This window comes from Gopherus evgoodei, chromosome 8, assembly GCF_007399415.2.
Source record: "Gopherus evgoodei ecotype Sinaloan lineage chromosome 8, rGopEvg1_v1.p, whole genome shotgun sequence".
NCBI lineage: Eukaryota > Metazoa > Chordata > Testudines > Testudinidae > Gopherus > Gopherus evgoodei.
Window position 1 is genome coordinate 100,870,885 of NC_044329.1, and position 20,510 is coordinate 100,891,394.

At 44.2% G+C, this 20,510-nt stretch overlaps 1 protein-coding gene across 1 annotated transcript; it reads left to right on the plus strand.

Moving 5' to 3' along the window:
• The first annotated feature begins 428 nt into the window (after positions 1-428).
• LDLRAD1 (low density lipoprotein receptor class A domain containing 1) lies at positions 429-11,857 on the plus strand. The gene is made up of 6 exons (XM_030573981.1): positions 429-2,335; positions 2,745-2,796; positions 8,449-8,589; positions 9,181-9,318; positions 9,999-10,127; positions 11,474-11,857. The coding sequence occupies exons 1-6, from the start codon at positions 2,315-2,317 to the stop codon at positions 11,617-11,619; spliced, it is 627 nt and encodes a 208-aa protein (XP_030429841.1). The 5' UTR covers positions 429-2,314; the 3' UTR covers positions 11,620-11,857.
• Positions 11,858-20,510: the final 8,653 nt, after the last annotated feature.

Consider the following 20,510-nt stretch of genomic DNA (forward strand, 5'->3'; position numbering starts at 1 on the left):
GCAATTGCCTAGGGTGCCAAGATTTGGGGGCACCAAAAAGCGGTGCTCCCAATTTTTATTTATTTTTTTTTTTACAACAGTTCTTCCCAGAGCATGCAGTTGCTGTTCCACTTCTCCTGCCTCCCAGGCTTGCAGCACCAATCAGCTGTTTGGCGCCACAAGCCTGGGAGGAGAATTAGAGCGGGGCTGGGTGCTCAGGGAGGATGCAGAGCAGAGGAGAACTGGGGTGGGGAGGTGCTGCACGGGGGTAGGACTGTGCAAGATGGAAGTTTTGCCTAGGGCGTGAAACTTCCTTGCACCGGCCCTGGGCTCCAGGCCCTAGCGAGGGAAGCAGGTGCCTGGGGTGGCCAATACAAAGGGGCAGCACTACAGTGACAGGCTGCTCAGTCCCTCTCTTCCTGTTTGAGCTGCTGCCTAACCTGCTTTTTTTTTTTTTTCCGCCGCTTGGGGCGGCAGAAAACCTTGGCCAGCTCTGCATGCCAGCTCCTATTCTTTTACTTCCTGAAGAGGAGGAAATGGTCAGAGGATGGACATGTGTAAGACCTTAGACCTAAGCCAATGTCCTATACTGGAATAAAACAAACACTAATTCCTTTTTCTTATGCTGTTGGGGAAGGAAGCAGTACAGGCTCTCTTCCCTGACCCAGCGACACATCTTCAGAGAGGAGCTGGTGCCAGCAAAGTTGGGTTTGCAGGCTACAGCAAAGCAGCGTCTGTCTTTTTGCTACTTGCACCCGGTGTTGGGCTCACATCCACCAGCAGGGAAAGATAAAGCCTGGGTCAAATAGCAGTGGAGTTCAAATGAGGGGAAGGGAGGGCTGGAAGGAAGATACACAGAAAAAGGTGCGGTGGTAGTGGTTCTGAAAGTTTTGAATATTAGGCTTAAATTAACTGGCTCTTTCTTTTAATCCTGCCATCAGTTCTTGGGTTTGTTTTCAAAATCCACGCTGAAACTAGAAAGGAAAGAAAAGGGGGAAGAAAATTCCTGTTCAGGTGGTTTGCTATGTACTGCTGTCAAAAGCTATAGCAGAGGGGCTGGAGTATTATCTATGTTATATAGAGCCCTTAACTGCTTCAAAGCATGGTACCAATACATACTGAGCCTGCGCACCCCTCCAGGGTAGGTAAGTATTATCCCTGTTTCATGGACTCTTAGCAGGCCTGATTCTCCTCACACTGGTTCTAACTCTGATTTTTTGAAGGAGGGTCCTCCTACTTTATGCCAATGTAAAAGAGGGAAATCAGGCCTGCCAAGAGTTGGAGTCTCGGAAGTGCTGAGCACCTTTGAAAATTCAGATCCTAAAGGGACGTACACTGCCATAAAACACCCCAGGCTGGCCCGGGTAAGCTGACTCAGGCTCGCAGGGCTACAAAATTGCACTGTAGATATTTTGGCTAGGGCGGGAGCCTGGGCTCTGGGATTCCATGAGGGAGGAGGGTCCTTAATGGTGCCTTTGTTCTGGGGAGAGGATCTATCCCTTTCCTACCTGCCACACACACATTTGTCCTTGGTTGCTTTAATCATCCTTTCAGCTTGAGGCTGCGTATCATGGCGCTGCCGTCTATTTCCTTTCTAGCACTTTCCCACAAACCAAAGGGAGTGTCTTTCCCTGACACTGAAGGCAGAAAGATGAAAAATGGACTCAGACAGGCAAGGTTTGAAGGATGGGCTTTTCCAAAGTGCCCCTGGGCCTCTCTGCTCTCCTGGCAGGCAGTGGGAGCTGAGTCAGCCCGGGGACAAGCATTCCCGGAAATCTTACGCCAACGCTCTGTGGCAGTTACCTAGTGTGCCTGCAGCCACAGTAACTTCTAGTCTGTTTATTAACACTCAGCATTCTGGCTGGGGCTGGCTAATACTATTGCAGACAGACAGACCGACCACCGCCCTTCCTGCAGCTCTGCCAAAGCACCTCCTACCCTGCCAGCCCACCTCCAAGTGCAGCTTTAGTTGTGCGGAGTGAGCTGTGTGGTGTTTGCTAATGTGTCCACTAGGGACCAGGCTATGACCACCCAACTCTCTCTCACTTCCGCCCAGAACCAGAGAAAAGGCTGATGCTGCCTCTCCTGCCATCCATCATGACCTGTATCATATGTGTATGACTATAGATTAGAATGACTCTTTCCTGTCTACCTCTGTTTCTCTTAGTAACCAGGTAACACAGAAGCAGTGCCCTTCATGGTGTAGACTCATTAAAACAGAACCATATTAAAGAGACGATCTGCCTGCAAATGGCCTGGCTGAACCCTGTACTGGAAAAAAATTCCAAGGCTTTTTCAACTCCATTTAAGTAAAACATTGTGTCTATACCTAAATATGAACAGAACTCATCCTCAGGTAATTTTATCCCCTTTGAAAAATGTCATGACTTTTTAAAGAATGCTGATATTCATTCAATTTGTCTGGCCTCTTTCCTGCTGGTTGCTGTAAAATATCTAGTTGTTTATACATAAAAGTAATTCCACTGAAAGAAAAATATGTATCTGAAATGCTGAAATTGTATTAGCTTTTGCTTTACAAATGGGTGAACGAGATGGAAAGACGATCTAGCAACCATTTTGTTAATGAAATATCTTCCACATCTTAAGATGAAATGATCTTTCTTTTTATATAAAGGTAATGAGATATATAAAATGTATTTCCATATAAAATGACACAGGCACCAGAAAAATGTAACTAACATTATTTGAAATTACCTGTAAACATTGCTTCTTTAAGCTATGTATTTTATTTCTGTTATTTATAGAGAAGTTTTGGTGGAATCTCATTTGACTCAACAAAGTCCTCTGAAGAAAGAGGTAATTAATAAAGTATAATTGAGTGGCTTGGTAAAGAAAATGGAAATCAATAGATACATTTTTATCTACATAATATAAAATACAAGTAATGTTTTACAGTTTCTTGAGTGGCTTTTCTTTTACTAATGATAGGAAAAGTGTCTAGAATATAAAACTGATGAGTATAAGCTGCCTTTTGCTGCTAGGGAAATGGCATGCTATTTGGTACATAGTACTGCATGCAACATCTTGTAGCAATGGAATCATTTTGTGAAGGAAGAGACTTATGAAGAATGTCTAAACGCCCTGCTAGCTGTTAAGGGGTTCAAAAAAAGTCCTATACTCATCTGGGTCACATCTGCATTGCCAACTTCAGCCATTGTTGTTTATTGTCCATTTAAAAATAAAAATGTGAAAATAATAAAATTCAGTAGGAAATATTTGCAAGTCAGGAAGCAGTGGCACTTTACTGCTATCTTTCTCACAGTGGTAGCATTGGTTGCAATCGTTATACTTAATGTTTGTAAACACTTTAGTGTCACAAACACACATTCTATTTTCACACGCTCATGAGTTTCTGAAATGTTTGCCTTTAGAGATGAACGGTTCCCTGTGCACTCTCTGTACAAAGGTGAATTGTGTGTGTTTCAAATGGGGCCAAAATCTCAGCAGCAGTGGGGCAAAGACTATGCTTTCATTCATGTTTGTACATCACTGAGCACAGCTGACACTTGACAAATTGCTAATGAAATGCAAACACTATGTTAATGCAACATTATGATTTTGCAGTTAAACACTCAAGGTCAGGAAAAAAAGTAAGGCGGAACATACAACTTAATTGTACTCCTTTGGACTGATGCATTATGATAGTCTAATTATGTGACTACATACTATTTCTCAAACAACATACTGAAATTGGGTCCCCCCCCCCGATTACTTTAGAAACATGATTCTATGGAAGTGTGATGCTGAATTTGTAGACATAATATGGAAGTGTAAGGGAAGAGTTAAGGATTTGTGTTCAGCTTTAACTTTCACATTTCCTGACTTTTGGGCACTTAACTGTGTAACCTTAAAGCTGTAAAAATGCAGTTTTAGCATTTGATTTCCTAGGTTTTGCTTTGTTTTTTCTTTTTTCTTTGAAATGGCCTATTACAACGCCAACTCTCTAATTCTTTTCTCTGGAAATGTAAGTAGTCATTCTGAGGGTCTATTCTGTAACAATTTCTCATTAGTATTGGCTGTGTCCCTATAACAGAATGTAACGTGCTAGTGGTGACAGTAGGAATCATGATGTCCTAAGGGGACATCCTGCTCCATTAGGATATAAAAATAGCTATACTGGGTCAGACTAATGGTCCATCTAGCCCAGTATCCTGTCTTCCAGCAATGACTTGTGCCAGATGCTTCAGAGGGAATGAACTGAAGAGGGATTATCCAGTGATCCATCCCCCTGTTGTCCAGTCCCAGTTTCTTTCAGTCACAGATTTAGGGACACTCAGAGCATGGGCTTTCACCCCTGACTATCTTGACTAATAACCATTGAAGGACCTATCTTCCAGGAATGTATCTAAGTCTTTTTTGAACCCGGTATACTTTTGGCCTTTACAACATTGCCTGGCAATGAGTTCCACAGGTTGACTATGTGATGTTTTGTTTAAACCAGCTGCCTATTAATTTCATTGGGTGACCCCTAGTTCTTATGTTATGTGAAGAGGTAAATAATACTTTTTCTCCAGGCCATTCATAACTTTATAGACTTTTATCATACTCCCCTTTCGTTGTCTCTTTTCTAAACTGAACAGTCCCAGTTTTTTAATCTGTCCTCATATGGAAGTTGTTCCATACCCCTAATCAATTTTTTGCTTCTCTGAATCTTCTCCAATTCTAACATATCTTGTTGAGATGGGGCAACCAGAACTGCACATAGTATTTGTGATGTTGGGGTACCATGGATGTAGATAGTGGCATTATAATCTTTTCTATTTCATTATCTATCCCTTTCCTTAATGGCTCCTAATACTCTGTTAGATTTTTTTGGTAGCTGCTGCACATTGAACAGATGTTTTCAGAGAACTTCTATGATGACTCCAAGATCTCTTTCTTGAGTGGGAGCAGCTAATTTAGACCCCATCTTTTTTATTTGTGGTTGGGATTATGGTTTCCAATGTACATTATTTTGCATTTATCAACATTGAACTTCATCTGCCATTTTGTTGCCCAGCACCTAGTTTAGCGAGAGCCCTTTGTAACTCTTCGCAGTCAGCTTTGGACTTAACTGTTTTGAGTAATTTTGTATTGCCTGCAGACTTTGCCACTTCACTGTTTTCCCTTTGTCCAGATCGTTTATGAATATGTTGAGCAGCAGTGGTCCCTGTGCAGATCCCTTGGGGCACTCTGCTATTTACCTCTGTCCATTGATTGGTGAGGCATGATTTCCCATTACAGAAGCCATTTTGACTCTTCCCCAACATTTTATATTCATCGATGTGTCTGATAATTCTGTTCTTTACTATCATTTCAACCAATTTGTGAGGCTTACTGACCTGTAATTGCCAAGATCGCTTCTGGAGTCCTTTCTTAAAAGATAGCATTATATTAGCTGTCCTCCAGTTACCTGGTACAGAGGCTGATTTTAAGCATTGGGTTATCTACCACAGTTAGTGGTTCTGCTATTTCATATTTGAGTTCCTACAGAACTCTTGGGTGAAAATCATTTGGTCCCGGTGACTTATTACTAGGACCCTACCAAATTCACAGTCCATTTTGGTCAATTTCATGGTGATAGGATTTTAAACATAATTAATTTCATGATTTTAGCTATTTAAATCTGAAATGTCACAGTATTGTAATTGTAGGGGTAGTGACCCAAAAAGGAATGGAGGGGGGTGTCACAAGGTTATTGTAAGGGGGTTGAGGTACCGCTACCCTTACTTCTGCGCTGCTGCTGGTGGCGACACTGCCTTCAGAGCTGGGCAGCTGGAGAGCAGCCGCTGCTGGTTGGGAACCCAGCTCTGAAAGCTGAGCTGCCGCCAGCAGCAGTGCACAAGTAAGGATGGCATGGTATGGTATTGCCACCCTTACTTCTTCGCTGCTGCTGGTGGGGTGCTGCCTTCAGAGCTGAGCGCCCAGCCAACAGCTGCCACTCTCCAGCCACTCAGTTCTGAAGGCAGCAGCGCAGAAGTAAAGGTAGCAATACTGCGACCCCCCCTAAAATAACCTTGTGACCCCCCTCTCTGCATCTCCCTTTTGTGTCAGGACCCCCAATTTGAGAAATGCTGGTCTCCCTGTGAAATTGGTATAGTAAAGGGTAAAGTTACACACAAGACCAGATTTCACGGTCCGTGACGCGTTTTTCATGGCCGTGAATTTGGTAGGATGCTGCATATTACTATTTAATTTAGCAGTTTGTTCCAGATCTGTCTCTGTTGACATCTCAATCTGGGACAACTCCTCAGATTTGTCATCTAAAAAGTACATCTTGTGTGTGGGGATTTCCCTCATACCCTCTGCAGTGAAGACTGATGCAAAGAATTCATTGACTTTGATGAGAGTTTTGCCACTCATTTAATGGGCCAGGATTTCTCCTGGGAATCTGTTCCTAACCCTACCTCTGATTTTCTCTGTTATTTAACTCTTTTGTGCCTTAGTTACCCTCATCTGTAAAATGACAAGAGCTTGCTGTACCTTAGATTTTATTATAGTAGGGTCAATCACCAGGGGCGGCTCTAGGAATTTTGCCGCCCCACGCATGGCAGGCAGGCTGCCTTCTGCGGCTTGCCTGTGGAGGGTCCGCTGGTCCCATGGCTTCGGTGGACCTCCCGCGAAGCCGCGAGACCAGCGGACCCTCTGCAGGCAAGCCACCGAGGGCAGCCTGCCTGCCGCCCGCGCAGGGCCAGCCAAGTCCCCCCCGGGGCTTGCCGCCCCAAGCACGTGCTTGGCGTGCTGAGGCCTGGAGCCGCCCCTGTCCATCACCTTTGTAAAGGGCTTTGAGCTTCCTGGAGGAAAGATACTGTAGTGGAGCAAAGTTCTTCTCTTTTCACATTACACTTGAATATGTTTGGTATAGTTTTGAATTTAACCTTTCATTCAGCTCTTGCACATTATCACCTCTGTTTCAATTTACTGTGTCACTGGTCTGCTGGCACTGACAGCATTACTAAGGAGTGTGCTGACAGAGAGAGACCACATAGACTAAATCCTTAATCGATTATGCTCAGAGATTTTTGAGATGTTAGAAGCAGAGCTGAGGGGTGAAAAGACTTTGGTGAATGTTCATTTTAATTTTTAAACCTAAATTTGCTCTGACTGAGTTTAACTCCGTTTGTGTTCGTTTTGCTGCAAATATTCTAGTGAACAAGCTTAGTTAGCACAAGTCAGCTCTTTGGCGCATGGAGCATCTTTTTGTTCTGTGTCTGTGCAGCACATACCACAATGACGAGGGTCCGGGACGAGGGTTTCTAGGCAACACTGCTGTACAAATAATAAATAATAATGAGTAGTTATAAAACCAAATGTTAAGATCAGATGTTCACGGAAAGCACATTCTAAATCAGGGGTGGGCAAACTACAGCCCGCAGGCCACATCTGGCCCATGAGACCATCCTGCCTGTCCCCCCTCCTCCAATGCTCTGGGTGACGGGGCTGTGAGCTCCTGGGGCAGTGCAGATGCAGAGCCTGGCCTTACCTGGTCTCTGTGCTGTGTGGTGGCAGCAGCGGCGGTGGTGGCGTGGCCCAGCTCCAGCCAGGCAGCGCGGCTGTAGCGCCACCAGCCACCGGGGCTCCAGGCAGCGCAGTAAGGGGGCAAGGAGTGGGAGGGTTGGATCGAGGGTAGGGGAGTTCAGGGTGGTGGTCTGTGGTCAGAGGTGTGGATGGTGGTCGGGGGGGAAATGGGGTTGAATGGGGGCAGTGGTCCCAGGGGCCGGTCAGGAAGCAAGGGGCATTGGATGGGGCGGCAGGGGGCAGTCAGGGGACTGGGAGCGGGTGTGTGTGGATGGAGCGGGAGGCCGTCAGGGAACAGGGGGGGTTGGATCAGGCAGGAGTCCTGGGGGGGACAGATAGGGCTGGCCCACGACCCCTTCCCCTAACTGGCCTTCCATACAATTTACGAAACCCGATGCGGCCTTCAGGCCAAATAGTTTGCCCATCCTGTTCTAAATACACTTCTACCACGATATAAAGTGACTCAATATAACACGAATTTGGCTGTAGTGCGGTAAAGCAGTGCTCTAGGGGGGCGGGGCTGGACACTCCGGCGGCTCAAAGTAAGTTTGATATACCGCAGTTTCACCTATAACGCGGTAAGATTTTTTGGCTCCTGAGGACAGCATTATATTGGGGTAGAGGTGTAGTAACCAATAACAATGTGAATTCTCAATTTTAAATTATACTTGCCCGTATGTGCACTTTTGTTGCTCAGTGCCATAAGACAGCCAATCATGTAACAAAAATGATACCCTGTGATCCATGAAACTAACCAACACAGCACATGTTTTGAATTTCAAATATTTCCAGTTCTTCTTTGCTCAAAACCTTTGGGAAAAGCTCTGAAGAATGAATGAATGTGAGAATTTTGCAGTCTGCTTAAACTACAGTTTACAATGTCCAGCTCACTTTAACCCCAGCTCGTCACTTGTGAATCCTGTGACATTTAGTTCCCTTTGATTGTCACAGATCGCTGCCAGGAATGCAGTGCATGTTTAAGTTGTACTCGAAGATGCCTCTGTATCTCCATGATTGCACTGCTTGCACTCGGTGTCGTAGGTGCTGTCATTGGTTTCACCGTCACCTTTGGACTCTCGCCACCCACTCCTGGTCAGTCTGTTATTTTTTTCTGTCTAAAATAGTTAGTTAATCTCCAGCCAAAGTGTTAACTTTTCAATAAGTTAGACATAGAAGTTGCCACTTGAAACTTGGAGACGGGAGAGGAAGAGAAGGAGAGAGATGAATTTGTTCCATTCCAAACTCTTGGTGACAAGTGCTACTTTGAACGTACACTTGTCCTTTAATAGGATTCTTGTGACTCTGTAGTACTTAGTGTGGGTGGCATAATCACATTTTAATACACTTAAGACTCTAGTGTAGTAGAGCATGTTAGCAGGTAGGATCCATGTATAAATGGACTATTGGTCAGTTCCAGAATGGCAGCTGAATTCCTGAAATTCCGCATGTTTTTCTTCTGGTTAAAAACATCTTTTTGGTCTTGCCCGTGTGCTCTTGGTGAACATGGAAATGTCTATTAGATCTGGTGACCAGAGAGCAATTGTGACAAATCAAAACGGGGTGGGAGGTATTAGGCATCTATATAAGACAAAGTCCCAAATATCAGACTGTCCCTGTAAATTCTGATCACCCTAGTTAGATAAATCAGTATCTGAGCTCATTTATCTTCTGATTTCTTTTTAGTAAACCGTTTCTGTGTGACTTCAGGTAACCAGACTGGCTTTTTGTGTGATGACAGAGTGACTTGCCTTCCAGCCAGTCAGATCTGCAACAGAATCAGAGAGTGTGTTAATGGAGAGGATGAGCAGGAGAAATTATGTAGTAAGCTCTTTTTTTTTAACATCTTCCCCCTGTGATGGTTTCTCCAGTCCTCCTGTGCATGTTCCTCACAATCCCTGGTTTCCTCATGTTCCTCCTTACTCAGAGCTTACTTTGGCACAGAATAACTGAACAGAACACTTCATAACCCATCTGCTAAATGACCAGTTTGTTCAAGGCTGCACCAGGAGTCTGTGGAGAACTAGAAACAAAAGAATTGAGGTCCCTTGATTTGCACTTGTGCGCTTTAACCAGGAGGCCTCCCTCCTCCTTTGCTTAAATGGGCTACTGACAGAGCATCGTGTTAGCATGTGGAAGATCTGGGTTTGATTTATGGTTCAGATGGTCTTGTTAAAATAGCGGACAGGGATCCAGAAGATCTGGACTGTACACCTGGCTCTGCTGCATACTTCCCATGACACTTTGGGCAAGTCACTTAAATGCTCAGTACCTCAGTTTCCCCATCCTTAAATGGGGAATAAGCACATTTCCCTCTATCTACCAGGGGGGCCACGTAGTTTTATATTTTTCAAGAGCTTTGAGATCCTTGCTTGGAAGGAGAACAGAGACGTGTGAAGTCATATTAATAGCTAATAATCGGTTTCTCAGCCATTATATTTATGTCCAACTGTTGTTGAGTGAAGTTAGAACATTTCACTATCTCCAGGTGTCTCATCTTGTAGATGATTTGCCCAGTAACCTTCCAGGATACTTGATCTTCCGCTGCAGCAACGCTGTGTACTGGATCTATGCTGATCAGAAGTGTAATGGTGCGAATGACTGTGGAGACTGTTCTGATGAAAAGGGGACCTGTAAGTCAGCCACTTTTTTTCACTGATGTAAACAATAGTTAAAGGGCTTGGTGTTTGTAAAGGATGGTGGACTGACAACCACAGAGACTGACATCCTCCTTTTACCCACAAGATAGATCAGTAGTTCTCAAACTACTGTACTAGCGACACCTTTCAACAGCAAGCCTCTGACTGTGACCCCCCCCCTTACACATTAAAAACACTTTTTTAATATATTTAACACCATTATAAATGCTGACGGCAAAGCAGGGTTTGGGATGGAGGTTGACAGCTTGCAACCTCCCTTGTAATAACCTTGCGATCCCCTGAAGGGTCCCAACCCCCAGTTTAAGAACCCCTGAGATAGATAGAACGTGAGTAACAACAGTGCAGACTTCCTCACGTCATCCCACAAAGCGACTTCAACCTTGCCCTTCATTCAGGCTCTATGACCTGCTCAGTCCTTAGTCTGTCTGCTGAGACTCTCAATAAGCATGCCAGGTATTGTGGTTTTATGTAGACATCTGTTCAATGGTCATTGGATTGTCACCACCAATTTAATTTCACTTACGCTGCTAAGCAGACATCTGATGCTGATAACTCTTGATCACTAACAACTTGGGCCATATTCAGACTAACGGCCTAGAGGTGAAAGGCTTCATAGCCCATTGCCAATCTCTTGAGCCGTTCGTTCTCTGGTGTACGCTGACTTCGGATTGATTTTGTCTCAAAAAATGACTGTAGCCAGCCGTGAAAATTCAAAACTAATGGCTGATTCTTATGAATGTTTACAGCAGCTTACTAAGTTCCAGTTGGAGTTTAACACACCTAAAGAAGTTCATATTTGAAAATTGAAGCTAAAGGTTGGGATTTTCAAAGCAATCTAGGAAAAGTAAACACATCTTCCACTGAAATCAATGGAATTGTGTGTCGAAATCACCTAGACTGTTTCAAAAATCTCAGCCACAACATGCAGACCTGAACTGATGCATATCAGCAGCTGCATCTAGAATAGCTAGTTTCAGATATACAGATAGTAACATTTAAGTAATGGCATTTGTGTGTCATGAATGTTAACTGACTGCGCCTCTTACTGGTAGCTAACTAACTGTTCCTGACTTCTGGAGATAGTACTGACTGAGAGACTCTTTTACATGGCAGGTCTGTGTACCTACCAGTATCTACTGCCGCTAAGAAATTAGATGGCTGCTTAAGGTTAAATACTCCGGTGCTGGGTGAAAGCTTTTCTTTCTTGTGCATATCAGTATCTGCTAGGTGAGAATTCAGATCTGCCAACGTAAAGTCTAAAATGTAACATGTAAGAAAAGCAGAAGAGCCAATGGTCCGTGTTTTCTTTTTCACCCTAGTGGCGAGCTGCCCTCCTTGCGGGATTCAGTGGTGGAGATGCACACCGGTGTTTTTCGAGTATTGCACCTGCATTCCTAGGGCCTTCTGCCAAGACAAAATCCAGCACTGCTCAGACTGGTCTGATGAGTATGCCTGCAATAGATGAAGTACGTAGAGCCAAGAGGTAGCTATGCCCCCCAGGGCATAGTCTGCATTCTCACCTGCCAGCCTTCTCCTCCTGCTGCTTTAATACCCTGGGTTGAAGCTTTTGTCTGAAAATGACACAGCCTAGTGGTTTCCTGACTACCCTACAACAGCACTGAAAGAAGGAGAGGACAGGGGCGGCTCCAGGCACCAGCGCAGCAAGCACGTGCCTGAGCGGCAAGCCGCGGGGGGAAGGCTGCTGGTCACTGTGAGGGCAGCAGTCGGGCAGCGCCCATTTCTGTGGGAGGTCCGCCGGTCCCACGGTTTGGGGGGCAATTCGGCAGCGGGTGCGACGAAGGCGCGGGACCAGCAGATCACCCACAGCACCACCGCCAAATCCACATGACCAGCGGACCTCCCGCAGAAACGCCGCTGAAGGCTGCCTGACTGCCGTGCTTGGAGCCGCACAAAACACAGAGCCGCCCTTGGGAGAGGAGTACTATATAACAGACTCAGCACAGGACTGGGAGCCACGGATGGCGCAGTTCTAAGCCTGTGTCTCTTGCTGACTCACTGTGTGATCATGGGCAAGTCGCTCACCTTGCTATGTCTTAGTTTCCCCATCTGTAAAATGGGGATAATACTGCTCTACCTCCCACTGTGTGGTGATGGTTAACTAGTTACCACCTGTAAAGTGCTTTGATGATACAAAGTGTTAGCTATGGGTTGAGGTTGCGATTGTTGAGTTGTATATGCAAGTCTGCAGGGAGAGGAAGGAAATTACAGTAGACAGGGACTCTGTTTTTCTTTCCTTTTTAGGGGAACCCCCCCGACAAATACAGATTAAGTATCGACTAAAATAATAATAAGACTAGTAGGTGACCTCACACTCTTTTTGGTTTTGATAACAGTACTCATTGCTATTTGATCACTAATCTGTTAGCATGAAAGGAGGAGAAATCCCCTGAGTCTTTTATATCTCTCAACTATATGAAACCAGGCTGCAAACACTCATTGCTCTCTACCTATTTAAATAAATAAATCATGGTAAATATCCCCTGAAATTAAATTGGGTCTACGTCTTTTCTGCAGAACTATTTCTGACGTGAAAATGAGGGGAAATTTTAAAATAAGGCTTTTAAAATAAGTGTCATTAAAAATTCTATCTGTATTCTTCCATTAGTTTGTTGTTGTGAGGGACACAGACACCATTTGTTAACAGTACAGTACACGTTGTGTTGTAGTTACTGATCTTAAAGCAGTCCCTGCAGGTGTATGTGTAAGACCTCATTGCCCATCCCATAGTGGCTTTATAGGGGATCAGATGGACAAGATGCAATAGAGAGCAAAGGGCCACCCCAAAAAGTGAGGTGAGCACAGAAACGTACATTAGAGTTGGATAGAACAGCGTGAGCTCTCCACACGTGCAAGTGTTACATGGAAGCCTTTCTAGCACTGAACTTTGATTGTCCATCATCATGGCCTTTTTGTGCTTCAGCATGTAGGAGTAGGACCTATTCACAATCCCCAAGCAGAAAACCCAATGCTGTGTGGCAGAAACCAGCTGCCTAAGTGAATGACCACAGCTACAAAGCAGAACACAGAAATAGCTACAATTTCAAACAGAGGGAAAGGCAAAGAGAAGAAACCCACCTTACAAAACCACTTCTCCTGCAAAGCCATTTAGCAACAACCTACTAACGGCTATCTATCTGTCAGGCTTCCAGAATGGTCCCTGAGGGGAGTATTGCTCTTTTTGCCTGTATTATGTGTCTGATTTGGATGGTCAGTTTATGATGGTAGGGACTTTATCTTCCTTTGTTTGTACGTTGCCAATGGGGGATGTGGCAGAATGTGGGGCAACAACAGCTGTGCCCACACTCTGATCATTATATCACCAATTAAATCACCTCAGGCTAAGCTGGGGGGAGAGGGGCTAAGCTGTGCCTGTTTGACAGATTAGAATGGGCTGGGGAGAGGTAAAGCACTAATTAACCCTAGGCAGTAGAACAAGACAGGAAGGAAGTGGCAGGGGGATCTAGAGAGAGAGGGGCAGGCCCAAGAGAGATCTCCTCCCTTTTCCAGCCTTGGTAGGTTGAGAAATTATATATTATTGCACTTATAAAGGTGATGGGGGAACACTGAAAATACACCATGGGTGGTGTTTATGAGTAGAGAGTCTCCAAGCAGCCTGAATGTGCAGAGAAAGACAGGCAGAAGGGACACCCTCTTACTTGTGTGGACTTGTACAGATCAAGGTAAGATCCTGGACAGACAGAGAGCCTCTAGGGGAGAGGCCGATGTGAAGGTTCGGCAGTCTGGATGACGGAGGAGAGCCCGCAATGGCTGGTGGAACGGCAAACGGGAATGCAGACGACCCTGCAAAACTTCCACTAGTCACACCACCTGGAGAGGCAAGTGTTGCTTGCCTGGCAGGTAGACCAGCAAAAGAGCCTCTATGACTTCATCCAAGAGCAAATGACTGCAGCAGCAGTTATAACAAAGAGTGATGAGTCCCATGGCAGGAAATGGCAACAACATACAGGGACTGACCTCTGTTAGATGACCCCTATGGATGACCCTAGTGCTTTAATGGGCACTTTTGGAAGGGTGGGTATGGATGCAGGCTGAGAGAGGGGAACCTGAGCCACGTGGCTATCCCGCTATTTGACTGTGGAAGCCCAGGTGGTCTACACCAATCTAAATGATGAGCAGGCCTTAGGCTACAAGATGGTGAAGGCAGCCATCTTGGATTGGGTGAGCCTGTCTGCTGAAAAGTATTGACAGAAGTTCTAAGCTGTGAGATGGATGTGGGAGGGGTCTGTGGCCCCAGGCATTCACCCCAAAACTGGCAGATTTGGCCATCTGATGTCTGAAACTGGACACCCAAACTATGGGGGAGATTAGGAATGATCTGATTTTTGGAGCCTCCCGAGAGCATATAGGTCTGGGTCAAACAGCATCAACTAGGTACCTTAGATGAAGCAGTTAAACTGACAGAGGAGATTGCAAAGGCAGGCTTCCCCAGGAAAGAAGGCTGACCATTTAGGGGATCAGATCAAGGGAAGAAGTGTGTAGAAAAGAAGAGAGAAGAGCCCAGAGAAGCTCGGACAAGTACTCATACACTTACCTCTTACCAGAGTGGGCAGCAGGGACATGTAAAAAGAAACTGCCCATACATGGAATGCAAGGTTTTGCCAAGTTATGTGGTTAGGCTGGAATTTGAAGGCAGGGGAAAGAAAAGAAACTGTCTACTATTTCTGTAATGGTGGGGAGGAAGTGTCAAAGGGGCCTGGTAAGCACAGCTCCAGCTTGCTTTCTGGTCCAGTGGGCATTGGTTAAACCCCACTGGATGGTTACAGGTAGTCTGAAATTAGTGTGTGTCTATAGGGATAAATAGCGCTCTCCTGTGGCAGAGGTACCCCGGAGGTCCATGGGAGGCTCACTTTGAAACAGGTAGGGGTAGTAGATAGGTTACACCTCCCTATTGTGTTGGACACCAACTGGAGGCCCTTCTTTTTGGGAAGACAAGCTGGCATTGGGGGCCCCAGGTAGGGAAATGCCTCTTGACAAGAAGAGACAAGCCAAAACAAGAGAGTTTCCTTGGAGACTGAGGGGGACACGAAGGAAAACAAGGGGGAACGTGTAGATGCTAGTAGACAAAAGGGGAGACCCCTGAGACACTGAAGGGGAGGGAATGGAAAATAAGGACATAGGCCCAACGCATAAAGATAGCTTGAACTTATTAATGTGGGTTGGGTAGCCCCTGGAACCACCCGACAAGTGCACCAAGGGGAAAAACTCAGGTATAGTTTGGCGGGATAGGAGAACCAAGGGCATGGCAGGAGGGTCCACTGGTCCCACCATGAGGCAGAAGAGGTGAGAGCAGATCAAGAGGCACTCTGGAGGATCAATGGTGTGAGGACCTGTGGGCCAAAACAGTTGGTGAAAGTTACCCCCACAATTCTAAGTGTTTTCTGCCAGTGGAGAAGGGAAGACTCTATAAGGAGGGCCTGGATATCATCCAGAACACAGAGGAAGAACCCCACAAGGAAGCCTTTCTGGTAAGGGAGGGAGAGTGTAGGGTAAGAAAAATCTTTGTCAGGTGACTGGGGGGAGGTATGGGACACAGTGCTGGACAACAGTGACAGTACCTGCACTTGGATCACCAATTAAATTGCCCCAGAGTAAAACTGGGGGTTGAAACTGTGCCTAATTGACAGATTACAATGGGTCAGACTGGGAGAGTAAAACACTAATTAACACATTAGCTCAGGGAGTAGAACAAGATGAAGGAAGGAAGTAGGCATGGAGGGGGAGGGAGAAAGCAGCAGAGCCCAGAGAGAGCTCCTCCCTCTCCTGTCCCAGGCCTAAGGGGATGAGGAATTGTATGTTGTTGTAGATAAGAGGGTGGGGAATTGTAAATACCACATGTGAGGTTTAAAAGCAGAGTCTAAGCAGTCTGTGTACACAGAGCAAGAGGGAAGCATGGGGGTACTCTGTGACAGAGAAAAAGTGGGGTCCTTTCTTCCGCCTATAACTTGTTACTTCCAGTGTAAGCCTTGTGATAGGATTTAAAGTATATTTAATTTTTTAGAAGGATATAGTTATGACGTGGCAGTTATCTACTCTAAGGGCAACCACAGGATTAGGCTGCTACTGTATGGTTTGTATCAGGAAGTATCGAAGTGAGAAAAAACTGTTCAGTAGCAGCCCTTGGAGACGTGGGCCACAGAAAATCGGGTGTCCCATATGTTTCTTTGTGTGGATGTTAAGTGACACAGAACCCATTAACTGTTCACAGATCCATGAAATAGCTGCAGCAGGCTCAGTGGTTGAGACTTTCAAAGCAGTCTGAGAAGTTTACGCAGGTGTCTTCCACTGTAATTAAAGAAAGATGCAATCCCTTTAGACTGCTTTGAAAATCTCAGCTAATGTATTCCTGATTAGGGATGTTATGCTTGAAAGAAGCACAGCTTTATAGTAAATACAATACATCTATGTTTATAAGCCCAAAATAAGCATCAGTCAGTATTTATCCTAGTCTCACCACCACCTCAGTTCACATGTCAGTCCATTCCTTTTCTCTGTGGCCTGTGCAATCTGAAACAATGGGTGTCCCCATGACTTGTGTAAATGGAGAATGTTGATTGTTACTTGTAGCTGGGTTACAGCAGTAGATCTGAAACATCCTTTGTAAAATGGATTTACTGTTTCCTGACTCATACTTCTATCTCGAATGACACAGTAAAAGACTATGTAATGGAACAGCTACTATAGCAACCTTTAAAGCTGTATTTGGTAACCTATCCCTACAGAGCCGTAAAACCAAGCTATAATAGATGGCTTCCTTTCCCCGTTTGTAGAAAATGCTGCAGTGTATTTAGTGCCTCAGCTAAGAGGAGACACGCTTAGAAAGCGTTAGTTGCATAAGTAAATATTTTCACTTTGGAGCTTAAGACTTCCAATCCAAGATCAAAACATTAATCAGAGATTCCTAGCTGTTTGAATACTAATGGCAGATTAATAGGATTTGAAATACAGGTCATGCTCAGTAGTTTTGACTTGAAAATCACCCTAATTTAACACTTCAGTAAAGCTAATATTGGGTTGGTAAATTAAGCCTGTTTTGTTTTACTCATTATAATTATAGTTTGTGTTCCTCATATTAAACAAGGGAGCGTTCTGTGGCAATCTATAGGGAATAATATTTGCACACTTCTTAAGAGGAGAGAGGAGGATGTGGAGATAACACTGCTGACCCTTCTGTTCTGCATCTGAGCTCAGTCTAGCTCCCTTTGAACTCAACAGAATCTTGTTGACTTCAGCGGAAGTTGGATCAGGTCCTAGTTGGGTTCTAAAGTCCTAGGCTTTTTGCTTATGTTATGCTTTGTGACAACTTGAAGGTGCCCATAATGTTAAGTGTTTCACCTAAGGTTTCATGCATTTTTTCCCAATGTCATAGGTACAAGTGAGCTGCACCTAACATGTGCTGCCATCCCAGGGAGCATTCCAGGAAATAAAAAGGCAGCATATTTTTAAAAGATAAAAATGGCTTGTTTATCACACAGTATATTAGCCTGTGGAACATGTTGCCACAAGATACTGCAGAGGCCAATGTTTCAATAAATGGGTTGTTGCTTGTATGGATCAGAACATCCAGAGTTACATTAGTAAGGATTAAAATAATCAGTGTTTGGAAGGGATATAAACCCTGATGTTGCAAGGCATAAACCAGTCACTAACTAAAGGGAGTTGGGAAGAACCTTACTTTGTAATTGTCTACTACAGGGTTTCTTGTACCTGCTTCTAAGTGTCTGATACTGGCCATGGTTAGAAACAGGATCCTGGCCTTGAGGGACCACTGTTTTGATCTTTCTGGGCAATTTTTATGTTCTTATACAACTTATTCAATATTTTTACAACACCTAAAAGTGTTCTAGGTATTTTATAGAACAAATAAGAACCAACTGCATTATTTTAGACATGATGCCAAACTCAGGCATCATAATCAATAGACCGGGAGTGGGCTGGGAAAGGATAGGGTTTACAGCAGTAAGCCTAACCACGTAACTAGCTTTTAGGCATATATTATTTCTTTTAAGTATTTCTTCATTATAGACTTGTTTCTTGCAGGCATCATGGAAGGAGTATATCTTGAGGGATGTGACAAAAGAGAAACTAAAGAGTGGATGGACTAGAGTTGGAGGGCATGTCACGGATAGGAGGGGAGGGCTGGAATTCTGATTTTTGACATATGTTGTTACCTGAGGTTGTTCTCAGGGAGCAATACAAGAGCAGCATAGCAACCTTGCACATATCACTCAGGTTCTCACTAAGCTACAGTGGCAGTATATGGAAGGCAGTGTATGGAATTTAGCTTTGCTAACAATTCTGGAGTAAATTATGCCTCAGGAAATATTTTTTTTCTCTCAGTCTGTCAACCCAATATTAGCTTTACTGAAGGGATGGTGAGTGGCTAACACTATTGCTCAGGTAGACTGCAGAGGGAGGGGGGAAAAGGTAAGAGTTTCAGAAAGAGAAGGATCTAGAGCAGTGGCTCTGAACCTTTCCAGCCTACTGTACCCCTTTCAGGAGTCTGATTTAGAATCATAGAAAATCAGGGTTGGAAGGGACCTCAGAAGGTCATCTAGTCTAACTCCTTGCTCAAAGCAGGACCAATCCCCAGAAAGATTTTTGCCCCAAATGGCCCTCTCAAGGATTGAACTCACAACCCTGGGGTTAGCAGGCTAATGCTCAAACCACTGAGTCTTGTGTGCCCCCAAGTTTCACCTCACTTAAACTATTTGCTTACAAAATCAGACATAAAAATACAAATGTGCCATAGCACACTAGTACTGAAAAATGGCTTATTTTCTCATTTTTACCAATAACTCTAAAATCAATTGGAATATAAATATTGTACTTACATTTCAGTGTATAGTATATACAGCAGTAAAATCAAGTTTGTATGAAACTTTAGTTTGTACTGACTTTGCTAATGCTTTTTATGTAGCTGAGTGTAAAACTAGACAAATATCTAGATGAGTTGATATACCCCCCAGAAGACCTCTGTGTACTCCCAGGGGTACATGTACCCTTGGTTGAGAATCATTGATCTAGAGAATACAGGAAGATGTGACAATAATAGTACCAGAAATTATTTCAGTCAATGCAGCAGGCAGCCAACTATCACCAAAGAATAACGCACCTCAGTATAGAATGTTTCAAGCCCAGAGAACTCTCTAACCTTGAACTGACCAGAATTATATATGTAGTTTGTTCATCCACTGGTGAAGAGAAATAGTGCAAAACAATTACCCCACAACAGTTTAGAATATGAAATGACCCTACATATATTATCACACTCGTTTAATTCTTCCAAGAATTTGTGCATAAGCAGGATTGGCTTTGGGGATTTATTTGGGTGGCTTTAGAACAGTGTTCCTCAACCTTTCTGATACCAGGAACCAGCTTGCTGCCTTCCTAAACTGTCAGTGAGATCTCAGGGACCAGCACCTGTCCACAGATGGGTTGTTGGGAAACACTACTTTAGTCCACAGAGCTGAGGTAATATTAATGCGGGAAATTTTTCGTTTTAACTGCAGAGACAGCTCATTGTTTACATTATTAGTGAATGTGCATATAGCAATTTAACATGTAGACCTGTGCTGTGCTGTCGTTTTTCAGAATGAATTTAGCTTTCATGAAGGATATACCAGAATATAGTTTCTCACAGAGGGATAAGAGAGAAGACCAAAAGGCTGAGTAACTTTTCCCAGTGAGAGAACTCTGAACTTCATCACATAGTACTGTCTACTTGTATGCAGGGGGAGTTTACTTAACCAATAACTACATTGCTTCTCCTCAGTTTCATCAGGAGCTGGCAGTGTACCAGAATTAGTGGGGTATACATAGGTTCCTGGATGGTCAGATATCAATATCCATAGATGAAACACAGGGGTTAGCTTTACATTATGCTTACATCTGGATGCTCATTTCCTCAAATATTTTTAACATTCCCAATAAAGAAACCTAAATAACTAGATGTACAGGTGTCCCTGAGGATAACTAAATATGACAGTGAGGACATGTGTATCAGAATGGGAAGTAGTACGTTACCTGCAGGGTCAACCCAAAGAGAGTAGGAGGCTAAAGCATCACTCCCTAAACTACAAGCCAACTCCACAACTCTAACTCATCACTCCTGAAAGCTATAGTAGGATTAGATGACATAGTGGTAGAAATGCTTGAACCCCCTCTACTCTGTTTTCCACTGCTGGTGAGTTACAACCATGACGTCTGTTAGTCCCAAAGAAGAGCAGAAGTGCCAGGATGAGAAGAGAAGGGTTCGTGACCAATGCTGAGGCTGGAAACATAAGAGGTACATAGTGCCTTGAAGCCTTTATTTTA